The sequence below is a fragment of the Aulonocara sp. 'chitande type north' Nkhata Bay genome, linkage group LG2 (assembly GCF_057382095.1).
Source record: "Aulonocara sp. 'chitande type north' Nkhata Bay isolate Kocher_YH1m ecotype deep benthic linkage group LG2, A_spYH_male_GT1.1, whole genome shotgun sequence".
NCBI classification, from domain to species: Eukaryota; Metazoa; Chordata; class Actinopteri; order Cichliformes; family Cichlidae; genus Aulonocara; species Aulonocara sp. 'chitande type north' Nkhata Bay.
Window position 1 is genome coordinate 1,805,051 of NC_141345.1, and position 24,197 is coordinate 1,829,247.

Consider the following 24,197-nt stretch of genomic DNA (forward strand, 5'->3'; position numbering starts at 1 on the left):
GCCTGTGGTTTTGTCTCACAGCTGGAGTCAGCTTGTTGCCTTGGGGCAGGGGCCCATTTTATTGACTAAGCTGGTACCCCTCACCTTCCCAATCCCTGTTTCACATGGATTTTTCTTGGCCCCAGCCAAGTCTTAAGAGATGCCCATGTGTTATTGATTTAAATGTTCACCTTTGTAGACAGCAAGAAAATGTATTCTGCTTTTCAAATTTACCATTTTCTGTCAGCTGTGGATTTAAGGTTCCTTGAAGCTGAATTTCTATTATCTATTCCTTCATCTCAAACCAGAGGGGCCTCCAGTCCCAGAGATCCACATTCCATTATTAGTCTCACTACGAATACATATCAGTCCTATGTCCAGCCAAGAGGAGGGATCATCTTCAGTTGCGCTTGTGTATATGTCAACAACTGTCACAGGCAATCTGGAGATGTTAAAACAAACTTATTTTATTTCACTGCTATTGTGTTAATGCACTATAATATGCATCAGTAGATGGGTGTGCTTGTTAGCCTGGGCACCCACCAAAGGTTCATTAATCCACAGGGAGATCAAAATGACAAGCACTGGTGGAACTAGGTTACCGTGGCACTATCCGCCCACCATAACACAGAGTTTGTGGCACAGATGGACCAGCGGAAGTGCGTAGGTGCAGATCACGCTTCTTCTTCTGTGCAGACACAGTGCTGGTGATGAGAAAAGGGAGCGAGAGAGAGACTGACTGGCCTATTTTCCATGTCTGTCATGAAGAGAAAGCATTGCAGGCTATAGCAGCAGGAGAGTGCATAATTATGGTTAAGCACTTTCACATACAATAATTCATTTCTAACTAATGTTAATTAGTTATCCAAAATGAACAGATATCAAACGAACAACAGAAAGTTACAAATAATTTAAATGTATCTCTTTCTTTTCCTTTGCTTCTTGCTTGATCTTTTTTCCTTTACCTGTAAGGTCCCAATTGGTAGCAGGAGGTCGTTGAAAGTTGCTAGGTGAAACTGGTCACAAAAAGGTATCTAGTGCTCCACCAAAATACTTAAAAGATAACGAAACTGTGAAAAATGTGTGCAAAGTAGTTCCTTACTCCAGCAAATAGCATGCACCAAAAGATGCAATATTTACAATGAATTTGAATGGTGTCTTTTTCTGGTTTTCCAAGTTTGGTTATTATTAATTCCTTGTAGGCAAATAGTTGTACACGTTTCCAACCTCCATGCAAACTACAGGGAATCACAATCTGCTAGCATCCAAAACAATCACAAGGAAGTTATTGGTGGAACATCATTTTTGCAAGTAGGTCCACCTTTATGCAATAGAAGCTGACCTCCATCGATTGCTCCCATACCAGCCAGGGAATAAACATTTTCTCCTAGCCACTGGAAGTTTCCAGGAAGTCACTCTAGACCTATGTGGCTGAGGCAGCTTAGATTGTTGTTGCTTATTTTAGTAAACAAACAAACAACTGCGATACTTTAGGAACTTCAGTGGTTTAAAAACACTTTAAAGACATTCTGATTTCACAATACTTATAAGTCTCTACACTGATAACATTTAGTGATAAATGTTATCGAGCATAATGCTGTAGTCTTTTTATTTATCCAGCCAGGTGTCTTAAATGTATTTTTTCTTAATGTGTTGACACAGCATTGACATATTTTACATATAGCTGTAGTGTCTCGTTTGATTTTTGTTTGAAGACTGCTGTTATTTTGTCTCTTCTACTTGTGAATTTGGCATGTTTCCAGTTATTGAACTGGATCTGTTTGATATAGCACCAAGCCTGACATTTCAGCTGAATCCACTGACTCTGCTTGCTTAGTCTCAATGTTATTTATAGCTGTTTCGACTCATTAAAGTAGATTGTCCTACAATATTTTATACATGTTCACAGCCGAGATTTTCATGGAAATTGAGAGAGTTCCCAGATTTGCTGGTGTAAGGTCTATTTATTACTGAGGACAGTCAGCAATGGAACAACAGTCTGGTCGCATTGATGAATCTGCATTGTCATCTTATTAATACCCCAACACGGCCTGGGCGGCTGCTATGGATTTTCCATCTAAATGGATTAAGCTTTCATTTCTTACACCTAATCACAAAAAGAGGGTGAGCATAAAGAAAACATGATGAAGGTCTATTCATAGCACTTTGGTTGACCCTTTTCTTTTTTCGGGAGCTCCTAACAGCAGATCAGCTTGTCCTTATCGTTGTTACCTTATGTGTATATATGATGTCTTTGCAACGTATATGTATCTATCACATTTTATATGTTTCATCTCTTGTGTTGGACTTTTAAAAATTGGAGTTTTAAAAATTATAATGAAGTTAAAATTAACAATTGTAAACAAAGAAAATTACCCTTCTCTGAAACATGAAGTTTAATGTAAAGTGTGTGGCAGTGTGTGTCACTGACACTGCAGGTGGGGAGAGAGTCTACACATGAGCACACTCAGAGTTTTAGCTTGACCTCTGCAATGTCACATGTTACCAAGATGCATCTTGGCAATTGTCCTGCACTGAGGGGATTTGTGGAAAGAAGAAGAGGGACGAGAATGGAGAAAAGGATAGGTTGTTGGAGTCAGCCCCGGATTTATGTGCCTGTAACAGAGCCATTTACGAGGACACAGTTGCCCCTTTTCTTCAGGCGGAGTTGCTTGTTTGCCTCAGAAGCTGCTGTGCAAATATTAGCCGTCATGGTGCACCTGCTACCATTGCGGGATTCTCTCCATCTCTCTACCCTGTAACGATATACACTTCATTTGTCAAGCACACAATGGTTGACAGACACACAATAAAGGGGTATTTCAGCAATGGCTTGGCCCTGCATTTATTCCCTGACACGGGGTAAACGGTGATATGACCTCCCTTCCCCCATGACTGGTGCTGCTCTGCTTTAATCTGGGCTAACAGGCGTCATGCACGAGGACTGGTCACTAACAGACCACAATAGTCATAAGGAGATGACCACAGGTTGCCAACACCGCAAACCTCATCTACACATGGCTTTATAACTCATGAAAGACATCATCGTGTTGGGGATGGTAGATGGCAGTATGCATTTGTCGATGGAGGGATTAATCTCATTGTCTCCTTATTCAAAGAGCTTCAAATCCAGTTAATACCCCCTTTTCTCATAAATATTTATTGTTGCATGTTGCTAAACTATGCCGGCCCTGTGTTCCCCACTACTGAACTATAGTTAGACTTTTTCTCACTTTAAAGACAGATATTTTATCATTTTCTTGTGAATACAGTTGTTAATTAAACCTCAAATGATACCTTTCAATGCTGTGACATATGTAACATTTTAGTCGACCAGTTCAGAAAATCAAAAGACAGATGATTTCCACTTAAATTCGATCTTAAATAAATGATCTTTTAATGGTTTTGTAGCTCGCAATGTGGCTTTAAGCCGAACTAACTGATGCTTGTAAGAAGTTCCACGTTTGTGCTAAAAGCTAAAAGATGAGTTGTAATTTACAAACTAATACTTGGACACAAAAGAACCAAACAAGCCTGTTATTTTAAAACATACACAGAAAACCCATATTTAAAAAACAAACAAACTGAGTCTTCAAAACTAACTAGCTACATATTACATACCTAGGAGACGTATACATATTTGCAAGTTTTATTTATGGGTTCCAAAATGTAGACGGTGCTGAGGGTGTGCCGCTGTGTTGCCAAGTGTACCATAAACTATAATATCCAAACAACATGAAGCACAAAGTGTTTATAGACCTCTTTGTTCTCCTCGGTCTCACTCTGTGCAGCTGCCCTCAGTGTGCCCTCTCTTCTTTTTAACATATTGCTTTGTGCGTGTGTCTGGGATGTGCTCAAACGCACACATGCCTGTGAACACAAACACCACTACCCTCAGCTGCACAGAGACGGGGGTCCCTGGAGTGGGCAACAATTACTGCGTGTATCATTGCTTACTCATTATGTCTGACAGGCCACACCACTCTGCGCTCCCCGCTGTCTCCCGCGCATTGCCTCCTGCATCATCCTACTTCCCAGTGCAAACACTAGCGCGGTGTGGTCGCTTGTGCAGGTCACCGTCCATTCGTGCAGGGCTTCAGTGAAAGTCACAAGGTGTCAGTTTACTTCTCGCACTTAATATAACAAAGCCTTTTTCCTGCCAAATACCTATACAAACTATTCAAAAACTCTAGCTCAGAAACTATGATGTATTTGTCCTTGGCTTCTTTAAACAGATTGTTTAGTGTGCTGCATTCACCTTTATATAATCAAAGGAAATTGTTTGTAATACTGAATATGTGATTAGAAGGCCACCAGCAATAAAATGTAAGTTAAACTACTTATTTTAGAATTGATTTAAAGGTAAATGTGTTACCTTAAGAAACCCTGTAAATTTGAATCATATTGTGTCAATCCTCTAGTCAATAGATTCTTCAATCAGTAACATAAATTATCAACAGAATTGGCTAAATGTAATGATTATATGTAGCTTTTTGTAACTCGATATTGCATATGTTCAGATGCACTGGATATAGGCAGAAAAACAAGATCTTTGAAGAAAAATGCACTGTGTGAATTGTAGGGGTTAGACTGACGTTAATGCACAGAATGCAATAAAGCCACTTACACTCGGAAAACACCCGAGCTGTTGCAGAAAGTCACAATTTAATAAACCTAACAGAGCCGTGTTGTCTTCAGAAAACAGACAAGATGCGTCCCACATAACAACAGCATCATCCGCCTGACCCCACCTTCAAATCACAAATACCACTGGTGGCAAGCTGAATCCCCAGGGTGACGGGGTCAACACCACCTGAAAGGCTTTTCTTAACTTTTTTATGCTCTTGCAACTGCAAATACCAGAAACATCTCAATCACTTATGCTGTAAAGCTTCTGATTATTCTGGATTACAAGCATAGTATTGCTTCTGCTTGCAATATATCGCCTGAAGTTAATCCCAACACACTTTTGTCAAACAAGGGCAAAATGCAAATAGGGAGTCAAGACTCCAATTAATTGGCCATAGATATGCAGCTACATGAAACCATTATTGAGGAGCAAATGGCTTTAACTTTGTTTCTAATGTAATATAAACTTTAATTAATAAAGTGTGTGATGAAGTGGAGACTTATCAAACAAGCCCTGTGTCCATTAAGGGCCCTAAACCCTCACAAGGCAGTCTTATTAAACCCTGTTTCAAAACGTGTTTATGAGCCCCATGGAGAAAAAACAGGGAGAAATGCCGAGACATGAAGAAAAAGAAATGAGTTTGTGTAATTAGTGAAAATTAAGAGCTTTTAATCCAGGAGGAGGGATGGTAGAAAGGGAAGTATGGAAGAAGAGGGAGTTAAGAGGGAAGTATTGGCACGGTGAGATGGGTGGGAGGGACTGTGGAACTAATGCTTAGCTTACTTTTGTTTGCCCCTGAAGAAATGAGCCAGGACCCAAAAGCACACACCTAATAAAGGAACTCATAATAAAAATATGGTTATTTTTGTAGGGGGCTTTGAAAGCACAGCTCCCTTCACCTAGAGGAGCCCTTTGTTGAAAAACATAGTAGGGCCTCGTCACATTTTCGTACCCAGTCGTGGGGTTAGATGCATATTCAGTTTCATTTCATAACTGTATATGAGTATATGATTTGATATTGTCAGATATTTCATTCCCTTGATTTGGAAGTAGATCGTATTGCATTTTTTAAAATTCTGTAGATAAAAGTCATTTTCTATTAAGCTAAAAAATAATCAGTTTTATACGTGTTGGTGTTCCTACAGCACCCGTGCACGTCTTTATCTCAGTTGAAGGCTTCTCAGACTTTATATTATCTACAGAAATGTTATTTCCTGGTCCGTCTGAGGGTGGCATTTCTTTGCTCCATTTCATGACATACATCGAGACAACGTCTGCTGACAGTTTCTGCTTCACTAGCCCTGACCTTCTAAAATGAATCCAGATGTTTCAAGTGATGGACAGAAGAAGTGAAGACCGAGGGAGCAGTCATGTTTTGGAGACAGGGTGATAGTATTACATTAGATGGGAAAGTACAGTCATTCCCTCATCACAATTTTCACTGCTACAGAAAATAATGCAGACCCCAGTCAACGGGGCTGGCATGACATGCTCATCTCGGTCATCCTCCTGTCCAGATGTGATGTATTTTTCATACCCCAGTGAAATGTGATTTCTTATTCTTTATAGATGATTTAGAACTCTCATTGAATAGATCTTTTATCTGGATTTTTACTATATGTTTACTTTGTTGAAATATATAACATGAGAAATCTAACTTTTTCCCCTTCCTTTATTTTTGCTTTGATGGATAATGGAAAAAACAAACTCCTTGTTTTACGTGCGTTCCAGTCCAGCTTACAGCAACAGGCAGATGGTAAATTCAGAGTTAACTGCTGACAATTACTTCATCCGGCATATGAGATATACAGCCAACACATATTCCTGTTGAATTCCTGCCCAGACTCCAGTGCTGCGTGTTTTGTCATTTTATGATTGTCCCACCCTTTAAGCAACAAGTAATACACAGCATTTGTTTTAAATGAAGATACTCAAGAGAGAGATTAATCAGCATTAAACACCAGGACACGTGCGCATATGTTTTTGTGTTTAACTAACATTGGTCTAAATAGAGATTAAAAAAATCTGGTGGCATGTTTTTGTTATTTTTGTGAAATGATGACTATTTTTGTTTAAAAATTGTCTAGAATTTCTGAATTGCATTCATTCTAGCCTTTATAGTTAGACATCTGTGGTTGGTTGTTGCTCTAAAACACGCACTGCAAATAAAGTTGAAAGGAATGGCAATTTACTGGCTACATTCAAGATGGTCTGCCATTACTGTAGACTGTGTTTGTAAGTGAAGGGAATGGGGTACATGTAATGTATCCACTACCTTCCACTATACACTTTGTTCTCCTGGGAAATGAAGCCAGTGTGGGCTGCCTTTAAATCTGGGGAGTCCCATAAGGCAGGGGCCCATCAATGGCCAATGGGAATACTCTGTGAGCTCCCAGCTCTGATAAGAAGACAGCTACCTACAACAGAGGAAGAGGATGGACAGAATGAATGAGGCTGGGAGACAGTGTGCAAGAGAGGAAGAGTAAGGTGCTGCCATTATTTAAGGGAGAACAGGTGAAAGTGGGATGCTGCTTATGCTTTGCTTTAAAAATGAGCCTAATTAAAACGCGTGGGATACTAGCCTATTAAATAAGGATGGCATAAACACATTGTATATGTATTTTTTTTAATTTGTTCTGCAACTTTGACACACTCACACAGACACATGCACAGGCAAAGGCTATAAACATGGGGACATTTCTCTCTTGTGCGCATGCGCCAACCAGCGTGCAGCCTGTTACAGTCGCTCCTGCTTTTCTCTTAGTTTAGCTCTTTTTTCTTACGTATTCTTTTTTTTTTCTGACTTGTATTTTCCTCCGTTTTCTATCTCTTACTCAATCATGTGGATTGAGAGAGTTTTTGTTCTTCTGGTGGCCGTGGAACTGTTACTTTTATCATGGAACGGGACCGCGGCACATCTCCTACACGCACGGACTGTTTACTCCAGAGATCAGCTGATCGCCCTGATGCCGGCCGGCTCGCTGGCCAGGCCCGCAGAAGTACCAGCTGAAATTTGGAGGAAAACACATCGGGGATGCAGAGGTCAAGGACAGAAGAGAAGAAAAAAGGTGACGGTGAGACAGCGGAGGCTCGAAGCGAGGAGGAGGTTTAAACCGTGTCTGCCGTCTATCGTGATGGGAAATGTGCGATCGTTGGCAATTAAAATCGACGAGCTCTCAGCACTGGTACGGAGTCAGAGGGAATACCGAGAGTGTAGCCTGATGTGTTTCACCGAATCATGGCTGCACCAGGTCATTCCCGATGAGAATGCTTCCGTGGAAGGCTTCCACACTGTTCGGGCGGACAGGGACAGCATCGCTAGCGGTAAGCGTAAAGGAGGTGGGCTTGCTGTTTTAGTTAACAACCGGTGGTGTAACCCTGCCAACATAACAATCAAAGAAAGGATTTGTTGCCCGGACACTGAACTGTGTGCTGTTGGACTCAGGCCGTATTATTTACCCAGGGAATTCTCTCACGTCATCTTGGTGGCTGTTTATGTTCCCCCCTCTGCTAACCCCACAGCTGCATGTGACACTATCCACTCTGCCATAGCTCGGCTACAGACTCAGCACCCGAGTGCCTTTATTGTGATCTCGGGTGACTTCAACCATGTATCACTGGACAATACACTACCAACATTCAAACAATATGTGGACTGTCCCACCAGGGGAGAGAAAACTTTAGACTTACTGTATGCTAACGTCAAGGATGCATACAGCTCCTCCTCCCTCCCCCCACTTGGTAGGTCAGATCATAACCTGATTCACCTCACCCCCCGCTATGTGCCAATTGTGAGGAGGGAACCTGTGACCACCAGGACTGTTAGGAGGTGGTCAGAGGAGGCCTTAGCAGAACTACAGGGCTGTTTCGAGGTGACCGACTGGGAAACACTCTGTGAGCCTCACGCCGAGGACATCAATGAGCTTACTGAGTGTATCACAGACTACATAACTTTCTGCACCGACTCCATTGTTCCAGCTCAGACTGTTCATTGTTACCCAAATAACAAGCCGTGGGTGACTAAGGACATCAAAGCCCTCCTCAACAACAAGAAGAGGGCTTTCAGAGGGGGCAACAAAGAGGAGGTGAGGAAGGTCCAGGTGTTACTAAAGGACAAGATCAGAGAGGCTAAGGACAATTACAGGAGGAAGCTGGAGTGGAAACTCCAGCAGAACAGCATGAGAGAGGTGTGGAGGGGCATGAAGACCATCACTGGATTCAGGCCAACCAACAGCAGGGGAGCTGAGGGAGGTGAGAATAGAGCCAACGAGTTGAATCTGTTTTTCAATAGATTCGACACCACAGTGTCTGCTCCCACCCCCACAACCTCACCTGCAGTCAGCCTGGAATCCAGAGCCACACCACTGTGCCAGCCTCTCTCTTCACATGTTGCCTCCTGTGAGATTCCTGACACCCCTCCCCCACCCATCACCTTCACTCAATACCAGGTTGAGATGCAAATGAGGAGACTTCACTCAGGCAAGTCTGCTGGACCAGACGGAGTGAGTCCCCTCGTCCTCAAGACCTGTGCCCCCCAGCTGTGTGGAGTCTTTCATAAACTGTTTATGCTGAGTCTGAGTCTGCAGAGGGTCCCGGTGATGTGGAAGACATCATGCCTCGTCCCTGTACCAAAGACGCCTCGTCCCAGTGGCCCCCAGGATTATAGGCCCGTGGCACTGACCTCCCACATCATGAAGACCCTGGAAAGGCTCATCCTGGACCAGCTGCGACCCATAGTAAGACCACATCTGGATCCCCTTCAGTTCGCTTATCAGCCTCGTCTCGGAACAGAGGACGCCATCATCTACCTGCTCAATCGTGTCTACACCCATCTGGACCAGCCGGCGAGCACTGTGAGGGTCATGTTTTTTGACTTTTCCAGTGCTTTCAACACCATCAGGCCGACCCTCCTGGGTGATAAGTTAGCAGCGATGCAGGTGGATGCTTCTCTGGTGTCCTGGATTGTTGATTACCTGACAGGAAGACCACAATATGTACGTCTCCCACAGTGTGTGTCTGACAAGGTGATTAGCAACACAGGGGCACCACAGTGGACTGTCCTCTCCCCCTTCCTCTTCACCCTCTACACCACAGACTTCAGCCACTGCACAGAGACCTCCATCTTCAGAAGTTTCCTGATGACTCTGCGGTGGTTGGATGCATCAGCAGGGATGATGAGACAGAGTACCGGGCTGTGGTCGACTCCTTTGTCACGTGGTGTGAGCAGAATCATCTGCAGCTCAACGTGGCAAAGACCAAGGAACTGATCGTGGACTTCAGGAAGACCAGGAAACACTTGACCCCTGTTTCAATCCAGGGGGTCAGTGTTGACATTGTGGAGGACTATAAATACCTTGGAGTACACATTGACAATAAACTGGACTGGGCTAAAAACACCACAGCACTTTACAGGAAGGGCCAGAGTCGTCTCTATTTTTTGAGGCGACTGAGGTCCTTCAACATCTGCCAGAAAATGCTGAGGATTTTCTATGAGTCTGTTGTGGCCAGTGCGATCCTCTATGCTGTTGCATGCTGGGGGAGCAGGCTGAGGGTCGCAGATGCCAACAGACTTAATAAACTGATCCGTAAGGCCAGCAATGTTGTGGGGATGGAGCTGGACTCCCTCAAGGTGGTGTCGGAGAGGCGGATGCTGTCCAAGATAAAGACAATGTTGGATAACACCTCCCACCCACTCCATGACATGTTGGTCAGTCACAGGAGCACGTTCAGTGAGAGACTGAGATTACCCATGATGCACCACTGAACGACACAGGAAATCATTCCTGCCTGTGGCCATCTCCCTGTACAACGCATCCACCTAACACACTGTTTGCTGCTACAACTACACATGTTTCTTTTCCAACTATTTATTTATAAGTGACTTATGTATGTATGTATGTATATATATGTATATATTGTACTATTCTTAGTTAGCGTATTGTCTGGCTTGTCTTAATGTTGGTTTAAAATGGAGCACTGTAACAAAAAATAATTTCCCCCAGGGATCAATAAAGTATTCTGATTCTGATTCTGATTCATCCCGCATCTGATGAAATTGGTAGGCAGAAAAGGTGTTCTGTCCTTCACTGGTGGCCTACTTTGAAAGTTAAATAGAAACTACTGGAAAAATAGAATGCCAATATAGTACTTAATATGCGAGCATATCAAGCCTAGTGCAATGCTGTGGAGGCACAGCTGAGAGGAATATGAAACTGCCGGGCCAGGTGCTTGGTTCCCCCGAGACAGTAGGGACCGGAGGGTTTGGAGAACAGAGGAGGTGTTTGAAGTCCTGGAGGACGGTGCTGATTGTGGGTGGTATGGGAAGTCATAAGTTGCAAAAACACATGCTGCCGCCTGGTTGTCTGAAATAGGCTGCAGATAACTGGTTGCTGCAGTTATCTGAGCCTGAAATGCATGTGCAACTTGGAGGTGTTGCAGATTCATTTTCTGTGTTCTTGTTTGAAGTTCTTATGAAAGAGGATTATAAATTTTTCAGACTGCAGAATTGGAACTGTCCCCTGGATTCATCCTAAAATGAAGGAATGCCATTTTTATATATATATATATATATATATATATATATATATATATATATGTATATATATATATATATGTATGTGTGTGTGTGTGTGTGTGTGTTGTTGTTTTTTTTTTTTGAAGTAAAGGTATTTGGAAAAATTAGATACCGAATCCAGCAAATATCTGAATTAATGCAAAGTTAGTATAATTTATGCACCTTAGTCATTCATTTATCCATATATTACAGCTCTACCATTGGTAGATCTATAAATCAAAAGTATGTCTATAGAGCAATTCGAAGGTAGTGGGGAATGAAAAGTGAGATGCTGGAAAATATCTATCTGTCCATCTATAGTCATAGGCAGACAACTCTGAATTCCATGGGTTACATGGCTGGCATGAGTCTTCTGTATATCCCCTTTCTAGATGAATATTTCTCCACCTTCAATAGAGGATTTATCCGTTGCTGTTGATTCTGTGAACCTCTACTTCTCTCCAGTCCCAGCACTCCTACAAGGATCTGTGTGAATCAAGCGATATGGTTGGAAGCAGAAAAGGAATAAAAAATGGGAATTTAGTCGCGGTGCACTTTTACTTCACATCAGTCTTGATCAGTAATACTTTCAAATTCTAAAAATGTTCATTCTTTTGTCTGTCTGACTTTAGAAAAGTCTCTGATTTCTGTCATGTTATTTCAGACTGGCTTTTAAATGACTGTATCATTCCCGAGAGCACACTATAACGCATAGCAGTCACACCACTCAGTGTCGTGAAGTAATCATCTGTACATATTTTGCTACAGTACATGTTGATTCACGTGGACGCATTTCTCAGGTGGAGCCCAACAGTTCAGAGGCTGCTTAGTGAATGACAGCAATAACCGTTCAGAGCAGCAAATTGCTTAAGCGATGTACTTACATGTCAAAGCACCACAAACCCTGCCTTTTAAAGCCGTAATGGCAGTATTTTAGTTTTTTACTGTGGTTTCACCAGAGTGGTATCTTAAAAGCACATGAAATGTAGAAATATCATTTATTTGGAGGTCGAAAAAACTGTGCCGTATGTGCAGTTGCCCTGCAGCTTTCCCTTGTTATACAGTGACAGTGTGCTAGTGTGTGGTTTGAAGTTTGATATTGTGCTTTCAAATGTTTCATATTTTGCAGCGTACCGAATGCTGAATACGATACGTTATGCACAGCATATTAAGCATTCATAAGTTGCACAATGGAATAAACAGATTATGTGTATTAGTGTAGCATCTGTATGAATGTGTATTGCTGACCTTTTCTTTCATTTCAACCCAGATCTGTCTTCTTTGCAGCTGGAGAAATGTCATTGTGATTTTTTTTTTTTTTTGCTTCTATGATATGTCTTGGCAAGATCCAACAATTTTTCTTTGACTTGTATGCGCTTATGCTTTAATATTTCAGAGGGAAATCGAAACATTCACAAAATATACCTGACAGCTGTCACTTGGCTGGAGATAAACATCTGGTACTCACACAACCTGCTGTTGTTTAAGGCTAGTAAGGACAATGCATGTTGTTGTGAAACACTTTGCATTAATCTTTTGTTTTTTGATCGCGTATTCCAGATGCAGCTATTTAGGTGCATGTTCTTTTATGTGGACATTTTTAATTTTTTTTGCGTCGAAGGTTGTTACCGCCTCACAGAAGGAGTTTTAACATAGACTCATACTAACTAACATACTAAAGGGGCGATCGTGGCTCAAAGAGTTGGCAGTTCGTCTTGTAATCGGAAGGTTGCCGGTTCGAGCCCCGGCTCGGACAGTCTCGGTCGTTGTGTCCCCTTCACCAGAGGGGCCGATGGCGCAATATGGCAGCCTGGCTTCTGTCAGTCTGCCCCAGGGCAGCTGTGGCTACAACTGTAGCTGCCTCCACCAGTGTGTGAATGTGAGAGTGAATGAATAGTGGAAATGTAAAGCGCTATAAAAATGCAATCCATTATTATTATTATTATTATTATTATTATTATTATTAACTTGTGTGAAGAAAGTAGTTCAGAAGATATCATCAAAGTGATAATTGGTGTGTTATACATTACCTCTTCTTTGGCATGACTAATTTTATTAGCTTCACTAATTGCATTCATGCAATTCATAATTTAGAGCATTATGTTACAGCAACTTCAGGTGTATCAAAATAGTGAATGTGTACGGACTTGAATTATTTCAGTTTTATTAGTCTTTAGTGGAGTGTGCTGATATAGATTGCCTCCTACAAAGATAGAGGTTGATTGTGAACTGAAGGTAAGGGCAACTACTAAAACTCGAGGTCAAAAGCATGGTCTTTATTAGTTTCCTCCATTTGCTCATACACTTCACTATACAAGGAAATCTACACTTAGTGACTTGCTTGGTGCTTCAGCAGCCTTTTTACTGCTAACAGGTCAATACAGAATCCCATCTGAGTCATCCAGGCTGCAAGGTAGCAGCAGGACTCAAACACATCATAATCAGACCAATAAGAGGCACTTAAAGAGTTTGTGCCCCTGCAACAATAGCCCTAATTCTACTGCAGAATCCAGTTACAATCACCCAACTGTAGTCATCAGATGTGGAGTGCCACAGACAAAAGCCAGCTTTGCATTGGGGCTCTAAATTCTTACTTTTTCCTACAGGGCAAAGCCAAATCTGTTATTATCACTCATTAAGCCTGACTAACCTGTTTTTATCCTTTCTCGCTAAACAAAGGTTGGATATGATTATCTGCACTGCATAACATGCAATGTCAAGGCCTTCATACTAGCCAAATAATTACAGGTTATCAGCTTTTGATGGCACAAAATTATAATAAGGAACTTTTCAATTATATATAAAGGTGTCCATTTTACATGTGCATATTTACAGATCAGCTCTCAATACTCAGTCATTAAACTCTCCTGTTGCTCCAGGGTGTTTTTAGTTGCTCCTCACAATTATGCTTTTTAGGTCTCTTATGGATCCTTTAGTGGCCAGCAGCATGGAGTGATTTTACTAACAGAATGTACCACAAGGCCATACAATCTTTGTTTGTGTGTAAGCATGTTACAACGCAGGCTTTCCGAGTACCAAAAACAGCAATATCCAGATTGCTCACATTTTTCATTTTGACTCTCCTGGTATCTTATATGTTACCTGGTTGTTTCTCATTTTGCACGTGTTATTACTCCATGTGTAATTAGGTGAATCTCAACCCAGTACTATATTTAAAAGTCTGAAACAGATATAAAAAAAAGCAGCAGCATGATAGTTGTTCTTATTCAAGGATTAATACTGTAGGGAAACAACACACACTATAAAATCTAGTGCTGAAAATAAAATAAGTGTAGCTGGATGCAATCATAACACAATGGTCATCATTCGGTGTTAGCAAGTAAGAGGAGACATCAGATGAATCAAAGAAACAAGCTACGGAAATATAAAGTATTAGAAATATAAATATAATAGAGCGCAAGGAGAAAGAGAAATGATCCTTGTAAACCTCGAGGCAGGTGAGGAGCTCAGCAGCTGTGGTTTTGGGAGTTTAATGTAGTTCACGACTGAGCGCCTCTCTTTACACTCATGTTCTCTTTGCCTCGATTTACCTCAATTCTCAGATGCTGCGTGGCGCATCTTTAATCAGGGTACGTCTGCGTTCACTCCTTCACATTCCCACAACATGCTATTCTGCAGCTGTGTGAAGAATAGCCATCAGATAATGACAGGATTGAAACTGTAAACATGTAGCTTTGAGAAACGCTTTTGTGTTTTTATGCACGTATGGAAGGGGGAACACATATACATTAGTGGCAACCGCATAACCAGCTGTCCTTTATGTAATAGGGATCTTACAATCACACTGTATTTTCCTATCCCTGTGCTGATTGCCAAGGATAAACCTATTGCTGTTAACAAGTGTGAAGTCAAGCTGCCAGGAAAAGAAAAAGTCATTTCCCCCTCCTCTTGTCCTCATCTCTCTGCAAACCTTGACATTTTCCAGCACAGAAATGTGAAGTATTTCTTAAGTCCTTTCACGCCTCAGTAGACAAATTGGATCAACCTATCGGTTAACCTTCACAAGAAGAAGAGATAATACTTGAGCGCATTTCTTAAAAATAAAACATAAGCATGGACATCTTTTCCTTGTTTGACAACCGTTCATACACCAGTCTTCTTACCATTTTGTTTAGACATATGTTGCCTGTAAGTTTGAGTTTTTAAGCAGTAGTGGTTACAAAGAGAGCTTACAGTTGCATAAGCTGATCTGTCATAACTTTTTAGCCATTAGTCTAAATGCTATAGACTTTTTACAAGTTGCATCTTGATCTGAGGACTTGAAAAGAAGATATATCTATTGTGGCGTGGTGGTAGCACAAGGGTATTTCTTGCCATTTCACGACAGGAAGTGTTTTGGTATAAACCTCATGGTCAGCTGGATCCTGTTGGGGTAGACGCTTGCATGTTCTCCCTGTATCAGTGTGAGTTTTCTCCAGACACTCTAGTTTACTCCCACTGTCCAAAGACATGCTTGTTAGGTCAACTGGTAATTTGAAACATTGGGTGTAGGTGTGGAAGCAAGTGTGACTGGTTGTCTGTCTCTTTGTGTTAGCACTGCAGTGCATTTGTCCACAGTGTACTCTGCCGCTTGCCTGATAGGGCGCAGATGGATGGATATATTCATAGTGTCACAACCTAAGCAAAAGCACACGCAAATGCAGTAAAAATGCAGTTTACAATAAAGATGCCAAATGCCCTGAGACAAAATGCAAATGAAAATAAAACACTTCTTTTTCTTCTTTGTTGAGCATCCTATTTTCATCCTGAAATAATGAACAAGCAATCACAAAAAGAAAAGAACTGGGGTACCCATGAGAGAGAGAGAGAGAAAGGGGAAAGAATAACTGCTTTATAAAGAGAAAAAAAAGACAGATTATGTTCTGTCAGCTGACAAATGTACAAAATGCAACCCTGTCGAATATACTCAGAAAGTAGGACAGTCACTGCGCACACAACCCAAGCAGTGTTTTTCTCTATTAGACAGTAGAAATCCCAGAAAACAAAGAAACAAACAAAAAAGTAGTAACTTAAAAAGCACAATTAGTCTTTGTGCTAGAGGAATGCATTTAATTTCAAAGATGAGACCCTAAATGGAGTGCCTAAACTGCAATTTGAGTATTCAGAAAGACTCAAGATTTTATTTATTTATTGACATTTGATGATAAACCACATTTCATTTTATACCTCTACAGTAAACACATTAAATCCTACATGTGAATATGACAGTCATTGGTTTAGCTACGGCTTTTTTCTGCTGCTTTTGCTTTTTAAGAGTCTCTCTGAAGGCCCACAAGTAAAACTGACATCCGTATTGTCTTGTAGCCTCCAGTGAGACAGCCCACAAACATCTTTCCTTGTATTCCTTTTAAAAGTGACCAGCAGTACAGGTGCACGTCCTAAAATCTCCAACTATTTCAGCTTCTTTAAGTGTACTCGCTGGGCTTGGTCCAGTGCAGCATTGAACTGGTGGAGGTAATAGAGACCACAGGGACATCAGTAATCCTACCAGTTGTCCAAGGAACAGACTTAGTTTCAAATCTCTATTCTTCGTCCCCCTCATAGTCATACAAGCTGAGCTTCAGCGTCGTCTCCTGAATGCTAAAGTTTTGACTGCGTGACAGGGTCTTAAAGAGACGGCAGGTGCAGTCATTTGGACCATCAGCTAGTGCCTTCCCACCAGCGCCCAAGCGTGTTGGGTCACAACAAAGTGCTTTGGCATAACCAGAGAAAGGTTTCTCAGAACTGATTGGATGTCAGGCTCAATCCATTCACTGCCCCCAGGAGCATGTCTCCATGACCAATTTAAGAGAAAGAGTTGGAGCCTTCCCACACTCCCCTGCCTGTGAGAGAGGCCAATAGTCATTTGTAGATGTGTGCAGATTAACTACACGTGTTAAAAGGCGACACCAAGCCCCAGGTGATTAACGGTGCTCAGAGTTACTGATTCTTTTTCTCAGGGTTTGTTGTTGTTTTTGTTTTGTTTTGTTTTTAAATTGTATGTAGTTGATGGTAATGTTTTACTGTGTGTTTTGAACGGCACCATCATTTCTCCTCCCTGCATAAATATCCTCAGTATATTAGATGAATTATTGACTGTGCTAAACTATGTGGATGCTTCCAGTTTGGATAAGAGTTTAGGTAAATCAAACTGACACCATCTGTCTCTGGATTCATAACATCTTTTGTACTCTTAAATAGATCCTAGATATACCCCCAAATTACAACAATAGTACACTACCAGTTAAGTATGTAATTATATATAAATATGTATAATCTTGTTATTCCTGCTTTAACTGACAAAAACTTACAATTTTTATGGGAAATATACACCATTTGCAAAGTCCAGGGCACTAAGGGAGATCTGTCTTGTCTCAATTGGAAGAGGAGGTGTTTTTCTCCCTGGGCTCTGCTCCAGGCCCAGCTGCATACCTTCCACCGTGGGCTTAGCCTCTCCCTGCATACTGAAAACATCACTGGCCATAGGTCAAAGCGTCACTCTGCAGGACTCATCCTGCATTCTGTACACACACCTTTTATTTAGACATCTCGGATAATCAGAACCAGATGCTTTCAGATAGTAGAGCCGGTAACTCGAGAGAACTATTGTGAGCTTGAAAACTCATATCGTCATTTATGACTCAGGGTGCGCATACATATTTTCTGGAAGTGTGTTTTGACACAGTGGTGTGCTCACACTAATATTTAACACCCTATCCACAGTTACCATCATCATAATCATTATTAGCCACTTCCCCCTCTCCCTGTTATCATTAGGCATGATGATGATTGCATGGTTGAGAGCTACATCTACATCTCTCTCTCCCACCCAACTGCAGCTTCATTCTCATGGCTAACCTTGAGCTGAAGAGTCTTTCTAAAATAAAATCATCTTCAACGTTTTAGTTATGTCAAGGTTAGAACCTAGCAAAGGAAAAAGGTGCTTGAATTTGTTCTCTTGTTGCTAAGAGATCTGGTTTTCCCAATCCACAGGGAACAATTGGTCTAATAAAAAAGAGTAAAGATGTATATTCATGCAAATGTCACGTGTTAATCGCAGTGTGAGTATTCTGTTTTAACAAGGCTGAGTTTGAATGGGGGGGGATGGGGCTTTTTTGGCGTTTTCATGGTCCAAAAGTGTGTACTCGGGGGGGTTGGTATTCACACAGTGGTTTGACTTTGGCTTTGAGAGTGAGACATCTGTGAGCCTTTGTGTATTAGAGAAACTTAGTCATGGATTTCATTGGTCATATGTTAAGTTTAATTCTTGAGTGTGTGCTCTGTTTTTTTTTCTGTTTTCTCTAATTAGACGCTGAAAAGTCTTTACCCTCTCATAAGACATTTAACTGGGCTCCTGCTCATTATAATTTACTCCACAATTGATAAGACAGCAAGCATGAATTGGTGCTACCTTCACTGTATCCATGCCATTCACCCCACCAAAATGTTTTACAGAGTGATTGTTTTAAACAGAGATGCTGAACATGAAAGGAATTTGCTGGCTACTTCGCGATCTGTGTACACACCACGCCTCTGTGGAATTGTTTTTTCTGTGACTGAGGCCAGTGACTTTTCCTCAGAATGCATCTCCTTTAGACAAACTGGCAGCTCTCCAGTAGCTCAATCCTCAGTGTGAGTCCCTGAGATGGAGGACAGGGCACATGTTTGCAGGCAGATTGCACATTTGAAGGAATAAATTGCTTTGTAGAGGACCAGACTCCACATTGCTTGTTCCACTCTGTGTTCTTTTGCCTTTAAATATGTTTGTCGAAGACCTGTCATCTGCAGTTTTCTGTTATTTCTTTTCAAGGCCCGCTTATTTTCTGGTGACTGGTGCTGGGGCTCAGCCGGATGGTCTGTGTCCGGAAGTGAACATGTGGTAGTGTTTAGCTTTGTAATGCCCTGGGTTTTATGGACGTCTTGAGGGAGATATTGCATGGAAGGCACCCAGGATAGTGTTTCTGGGCCAGCAAACAGACTGGATATCCAAGTGTTGGAGAACTCTTGTTATCACAGAGTTTCCCAAGGGTATACCTCAGTCCAAGGCCCACAGAGAAGGCTTAACATGGAAGCCAAGTCATCTTTAATAGGCCAAGTCGTTTTTTTCCCTGCTCAAACATTCACGTATTTTGTTCGTTAAAACCTCTATCAATTTGGTGACTCCTTTTGGCATGGAGCAAGCTTTAACTCCCCCTCAGTTAATGTAATGTGTTACAATTACAGTCACCAGAGGATTCTCTTCATGTGGTTCTGCTGGCGCCAGCAGAATTTCCATGTGTTTTGTTTAAACATGATTTCAAAACATTTCCTCCCCGACAGTCTTCTCAAATCTTTTCAGCCTTGCAAGTTAAGATGTAACAACAAATCCATGTGAATTAAAACTACTTTTCACTGGTACATTTTCCATACTAAACTTACACAACCCATGTCATGTCAAAAGCATTTGACCCTGTTGTTTGCCTTGGAGAAGAATACGGCCCAAGAATAAGCTTCCTGAAAGTTGAGCTTTAGATAGTACAGTAGGGTGCAAATTTCAATAAACGTTTCTTCCTTCTTTCATGAACTGAGTACTCTCGATGAAAAATGTATTCCTCACCCAGACCATCGCCCAATTTTACCAAATAGCAATAATTACATGATTATATTAGCTTTTAATTAGAATTCTGTTATCACTACGTGTTCATCTGACTGCCTGACACAGAAATAATGCATCTATGTGATAGGACTCCATTGTACACAGAAGCGAGGGAACCAACAAGCTGCCAAGAAACCTCCAACATTGTTCCCGCCACAAATGGTGCTTCGCTGCATGATTGCTTGAAAGATTCCATTAACAAATATAACTGTGTGCATGAAAGATGTCATTGTTGTGAAAGTATTACATTTTAGCCACTGGGCAAGTAATAAAACACGTCTAAATATTGACACAGGGTTTGATCAGCTGCTGTGGCCCTACACGTTAAGCTTTCTTGGCAGAAAAGGAGTCACACACATTCCCAAAGTTGGATTTTGGTTGAAATAAAAAGTAAAACTTTTGTCAAAATGTAACTTTGTCTCAAGCCATGTGGAGTTTGGAATATTTAGTAACTATCTGACAGCTCCTGTGTTTTGAACACATGTACAGAACTTATTTATTGTTGCGGCCAACCATCTGGTTATATGCCACCTATACTCATCCTCCCCACACACCTGGGACTCCAACTAGTGTGGCAGCTTGAATGTGTGCAAGCCCTCCAGGGCCCATCAGTCCACATGCAGTGCCCAGAGGAAACATGTGACATGTGGCATAATTGAGTCAGCCAGCAAATACTGTTGCAGAAATCAGCCTAGTGATGCCACTACTCAGTGCCCAGTGGGAGAGCTCTGAGCCGTATAGATGGTTTTAGAAAAAAAAATATGCCTGTTTCATATTATAGAGGGCACTGTTTTTATGTTTAATTTGATATAGCACAAGGCCCTTGGGACTAGGGTAAAGACAGCTAAGGCACTGACCAAAATGGCCGGGATCTCCTTGTTGAGAATTTGAGGTACTGAAATGAGAGATTCAAGAGGCCGTGTGGAAAATGTGGAGGTTGAAAAGAACACTTTGGTGCCAAAAAGCAGCCTCCTCATGGCTCAGTTTGCTCTCTGTCTATGGGGCATTGTTTCCTCGTATTTTCATTTATTTATTTATTTCCTCCTCCTCAGATCCTTTGTTCGTGCCACATAGGAAATGAAGGATGATTTCTTTGTTGGTTACTGGCCCTGCACTGTATATTGGATTTGTTGTTTTTTAACTCATTAATATTTTTTTTTGCGTCTGTTTTCTTTGAGGAATTCAGACGTTCTGGCATGACATAAGAGAGAGAGATAGATAGATATTAGTAATTATTTTTAGTTACTAGTACACAGTGTACAGTAGTACAGTAAAATAAAAATAATTTCATTATTTAATTACTTTGTAGAACAGTCATTTGTTACTTTTGGCTTTTTCAGTAGTGCTATTGCGTTCTTCCTAATTACTTGTAATTGTTAATAAAGGTACCTTCCTGGCAAAGATTAAACTAAAACACTATCCATTAAAATATTGAAATAAAGTGGGATTTTCTCTTATGACATTAACTTAACTGCAAGTATGTATGAGGGTTGTGCCTTGTGTAAAACACTTAAAACACAGCCACTAATGAATTGGCTAACATCCTCTTCCTAAATGCATTTATGAATTCTCAAGTCCCACGTCTCACCCTTTCTGTTGGCATGTGCACACTCGTGTATTATATTGCAAGTTAAAGTGCTGTGTCCTACAGCCTCCTGAAGGATCACGCTATTATTTTGACAGAAAATCAAACCATAATACTTTGTGTAGCATTTGTATTATAGGTACAGCGTTTTACCAGTAGTAAACAACTGCATCCCAAATGTCATGTGCGTCCTTGAAAGCACTTGAGTTAGGCAGGTGCCTTTAGCATTCCTTCTTCTGGCTGCCCAGGAGATGTTGCTTCTTTGAGTCTTTCTTCAAATATGCAAGCCTTCGCTGAGGGAGCAGATTGTTTGTTCTAGATTTCCTGGGAGACTCCCACCTTGGGCTTAAACTGAGCAGTTGTGATGATTAGCAACAAAGTGTGCTGCCTCTCATAAACCACTGGGGGAGAGCGAAGGATCTAAGGAATCTTCTTTCTCATGTTGCTGCATTTTTATTCTGAAGTCTCTCCTGTACTGTAATTACAGTTTAACAGATTTAGGTGGACACAGGTGTTAAAGTTGTCTGACAGTGCACCTGAATTCCACCACAGAGGCTTGTTTTGTATGAATAAAGTAGAATTACGTTCAGTATTAGCAAATTCTCTGTGAAATCTCACAGCCAACTAAGTTATTAGGTACTGGTCTTATTATTTTGGACTTTTTGGACATTTGATAATTGTGATAGTGCTGTCTACCGTTATGCTATTTTTCCCCAGCTTCAATAACATAGTTGAGACAAACATTAACCTCCTAAGGCCCGAACTCTTCCACGGCAGCATTTTTAATTTCTCTTTGATATTTGGGCATATTGGGGCCCGATGAATGTAAAAACAAAGAATTACCAGATTTTTTCTTTTTATCTTATTTTTGTTTTTAAGAAAAATCAGAGCCACAAATGAGGATATTCATTTAAAATGTTGATAGAACAGTAGCAGCATAATGTCCTCGTAAGTGGATCTCAGGCCCTTGTAGAGCAAAATTGAGTATTTTAGTCTAATTAACCCAAAATGTGATGTCCACATATGTGGACGCAGGTCCTAGGAGGTTAAAATGCTTTGATCATGAGCAGATTTCTTCTTTCTGAAACACATCTGAGCATTTAAAGTCCAGCAGGTGATAAATTCATAAAAATAATTCATCATGACATTTAAAGAGTTTAGTTTGCCAAACAAAGTAGAAAAAAGGAGTAGCATGTGTATGATTCTGTCCCCTGCAGGCTCATGTTTTTAGACAAATTGGGTGTTACTGCAGTACTGTTATTGTGGTGTTTCCCCAGTGTGCAGACTCAATAATCTGTCCATTATGAAAACATAGGGTCTCTTCATTCTTAGACAAATTCGTCTATTGTGTTCAGTCACAGACTTAATACTATTTTTTGGGATTTGTGGGGGCTAACACAATTATCTTCCTGGCTCTAGGAAGTTAACAGGCAGGGCCTAAGGGAAGGAGCGGTGCTTATCAACCATCTACCCACTGTCACAATGACAAAAGTGTTGGCACATGCAAATGAAGATAGGAAAGTTGTCTGCAAGACTTTCCTCTGATGCTGCAGATGATTATATTGCCTATTATGTAGTTCCACTTTTATGTTTAAGGTTGCTAACATCAATCAGTTCTGCCTATCACCAACCTTATATGACATATGTTAAGGACTGCAGAAAGCAATGCATTCAAATCAGTTCCACTGTAGAGTTTCCATGTATTGCTGCTTATGTGTATAAAATGGCAAAACCATGCACATTTGTGAACATTTTTACCTATTGAAGGTTTATTTATTTAATGTAACACATTTAGAATCGGTGTGACTGTTTCGTATATATTCAGTCATTTATTTTAGGTTTTCACATTAAGTGTAGAATACATCACAGGCTGATCAGTTAGATTACCTGCCAAATGTTTCAGCAGTAGCTGATTAGCTTTTGCCTTTTGTCTAGAGAAAAAAGATGCAGGACCAAAATACTACTTTCCGGGTACTGAAGCAATGGTTTTTAATTGGTTTATGCCATCTGTTGGCATCTAACGCATGTTGTCCTGTACGCTTACTTTTAATATGCATTGAGATTCTAATGTATGTAAATTAATTATTTTTCTATGTTTTGAGAAATGGTGGAAAAATGTTGTTTAATGTCATTCAATTCTTGCTTTTATATAATGGTGATTGCAGTTAGCTTCCAAATTGAGCTTAATAGTATGCTCTTGTCCCCAAAATGAGTATTTCTTATGTTATGTATCTATATATCTACGTATGTAATATTTCTTTTTTTTTTCTTGCAGCAAGAAAAGACCTGAAGGATGAAAATGAAGAAAAAGTGCCACAATTTAAGAAAAAGGCAAAAGAGCTTCGTATCTTGGATGCCAAGACTGCACAGAATCTTTGTAAGTAGATGCAGTTATTTGTCCTACAGAAATGAACCATAACCATAACTGAATGTTCTTCCTCAGTAAGGATGGTGTTTTGTTGAGTTTTTTTAATTGGTATGTAGTGTTTTATTTGCGTCCAAGCCTTTTGATTTGTAAAGCACATTTTTGTTAGAACTGAATACTGAAATTACATGTAGGTGTTTAAAATCACTTGTGGCCGCGAGTAGCCTGTTTACCTAGTACAGGTGTATTAAGTCACCTTCCAGGCTTCTTCTTATTTTGCTCTTCAGTTAACATGCAAAGGATCTAGAAAAAACAGACAGAACTCCTACTCCTTCTTCTTAAATAGTGTGTGTGCTTGTTAGCATATCTGCCTGTCTGAAAGATTTGGTATAATATAGCTCAGAGTGACAATATAGATCATAACACCTCAACAAATATGAATGTCACATG

At 40.8% G+C, this 24,197-nt stretch overlaps 1 protein-coding gene across 8 annotated transcripts in view; it reads left to right on the forward strand.

Moving 5' to 3' along the window:
• diaph2 (diaphanous-related formin 2) overlaps positions 1 to 24,197 on the forward strand; it is a 367,696-nt gene that overhangs the window by 180,374 nt on the left and 163,125 nt on the right. For all 8 annotated transcript variants that reach the window (XM_086301138.1, XM_086301187.1, XM_086301178.1 and 5 more), the window contains one exon: positions 23,658 to 23,759. In XM_086301138.1, the coding sequence (XP_086157264.1) occupies positions 23,658 to 23,759 (102 nt within the window). The remainder of the gene's footprint in view (positions 1 to 23,657; positions 23,760 to 24,197) is intronic.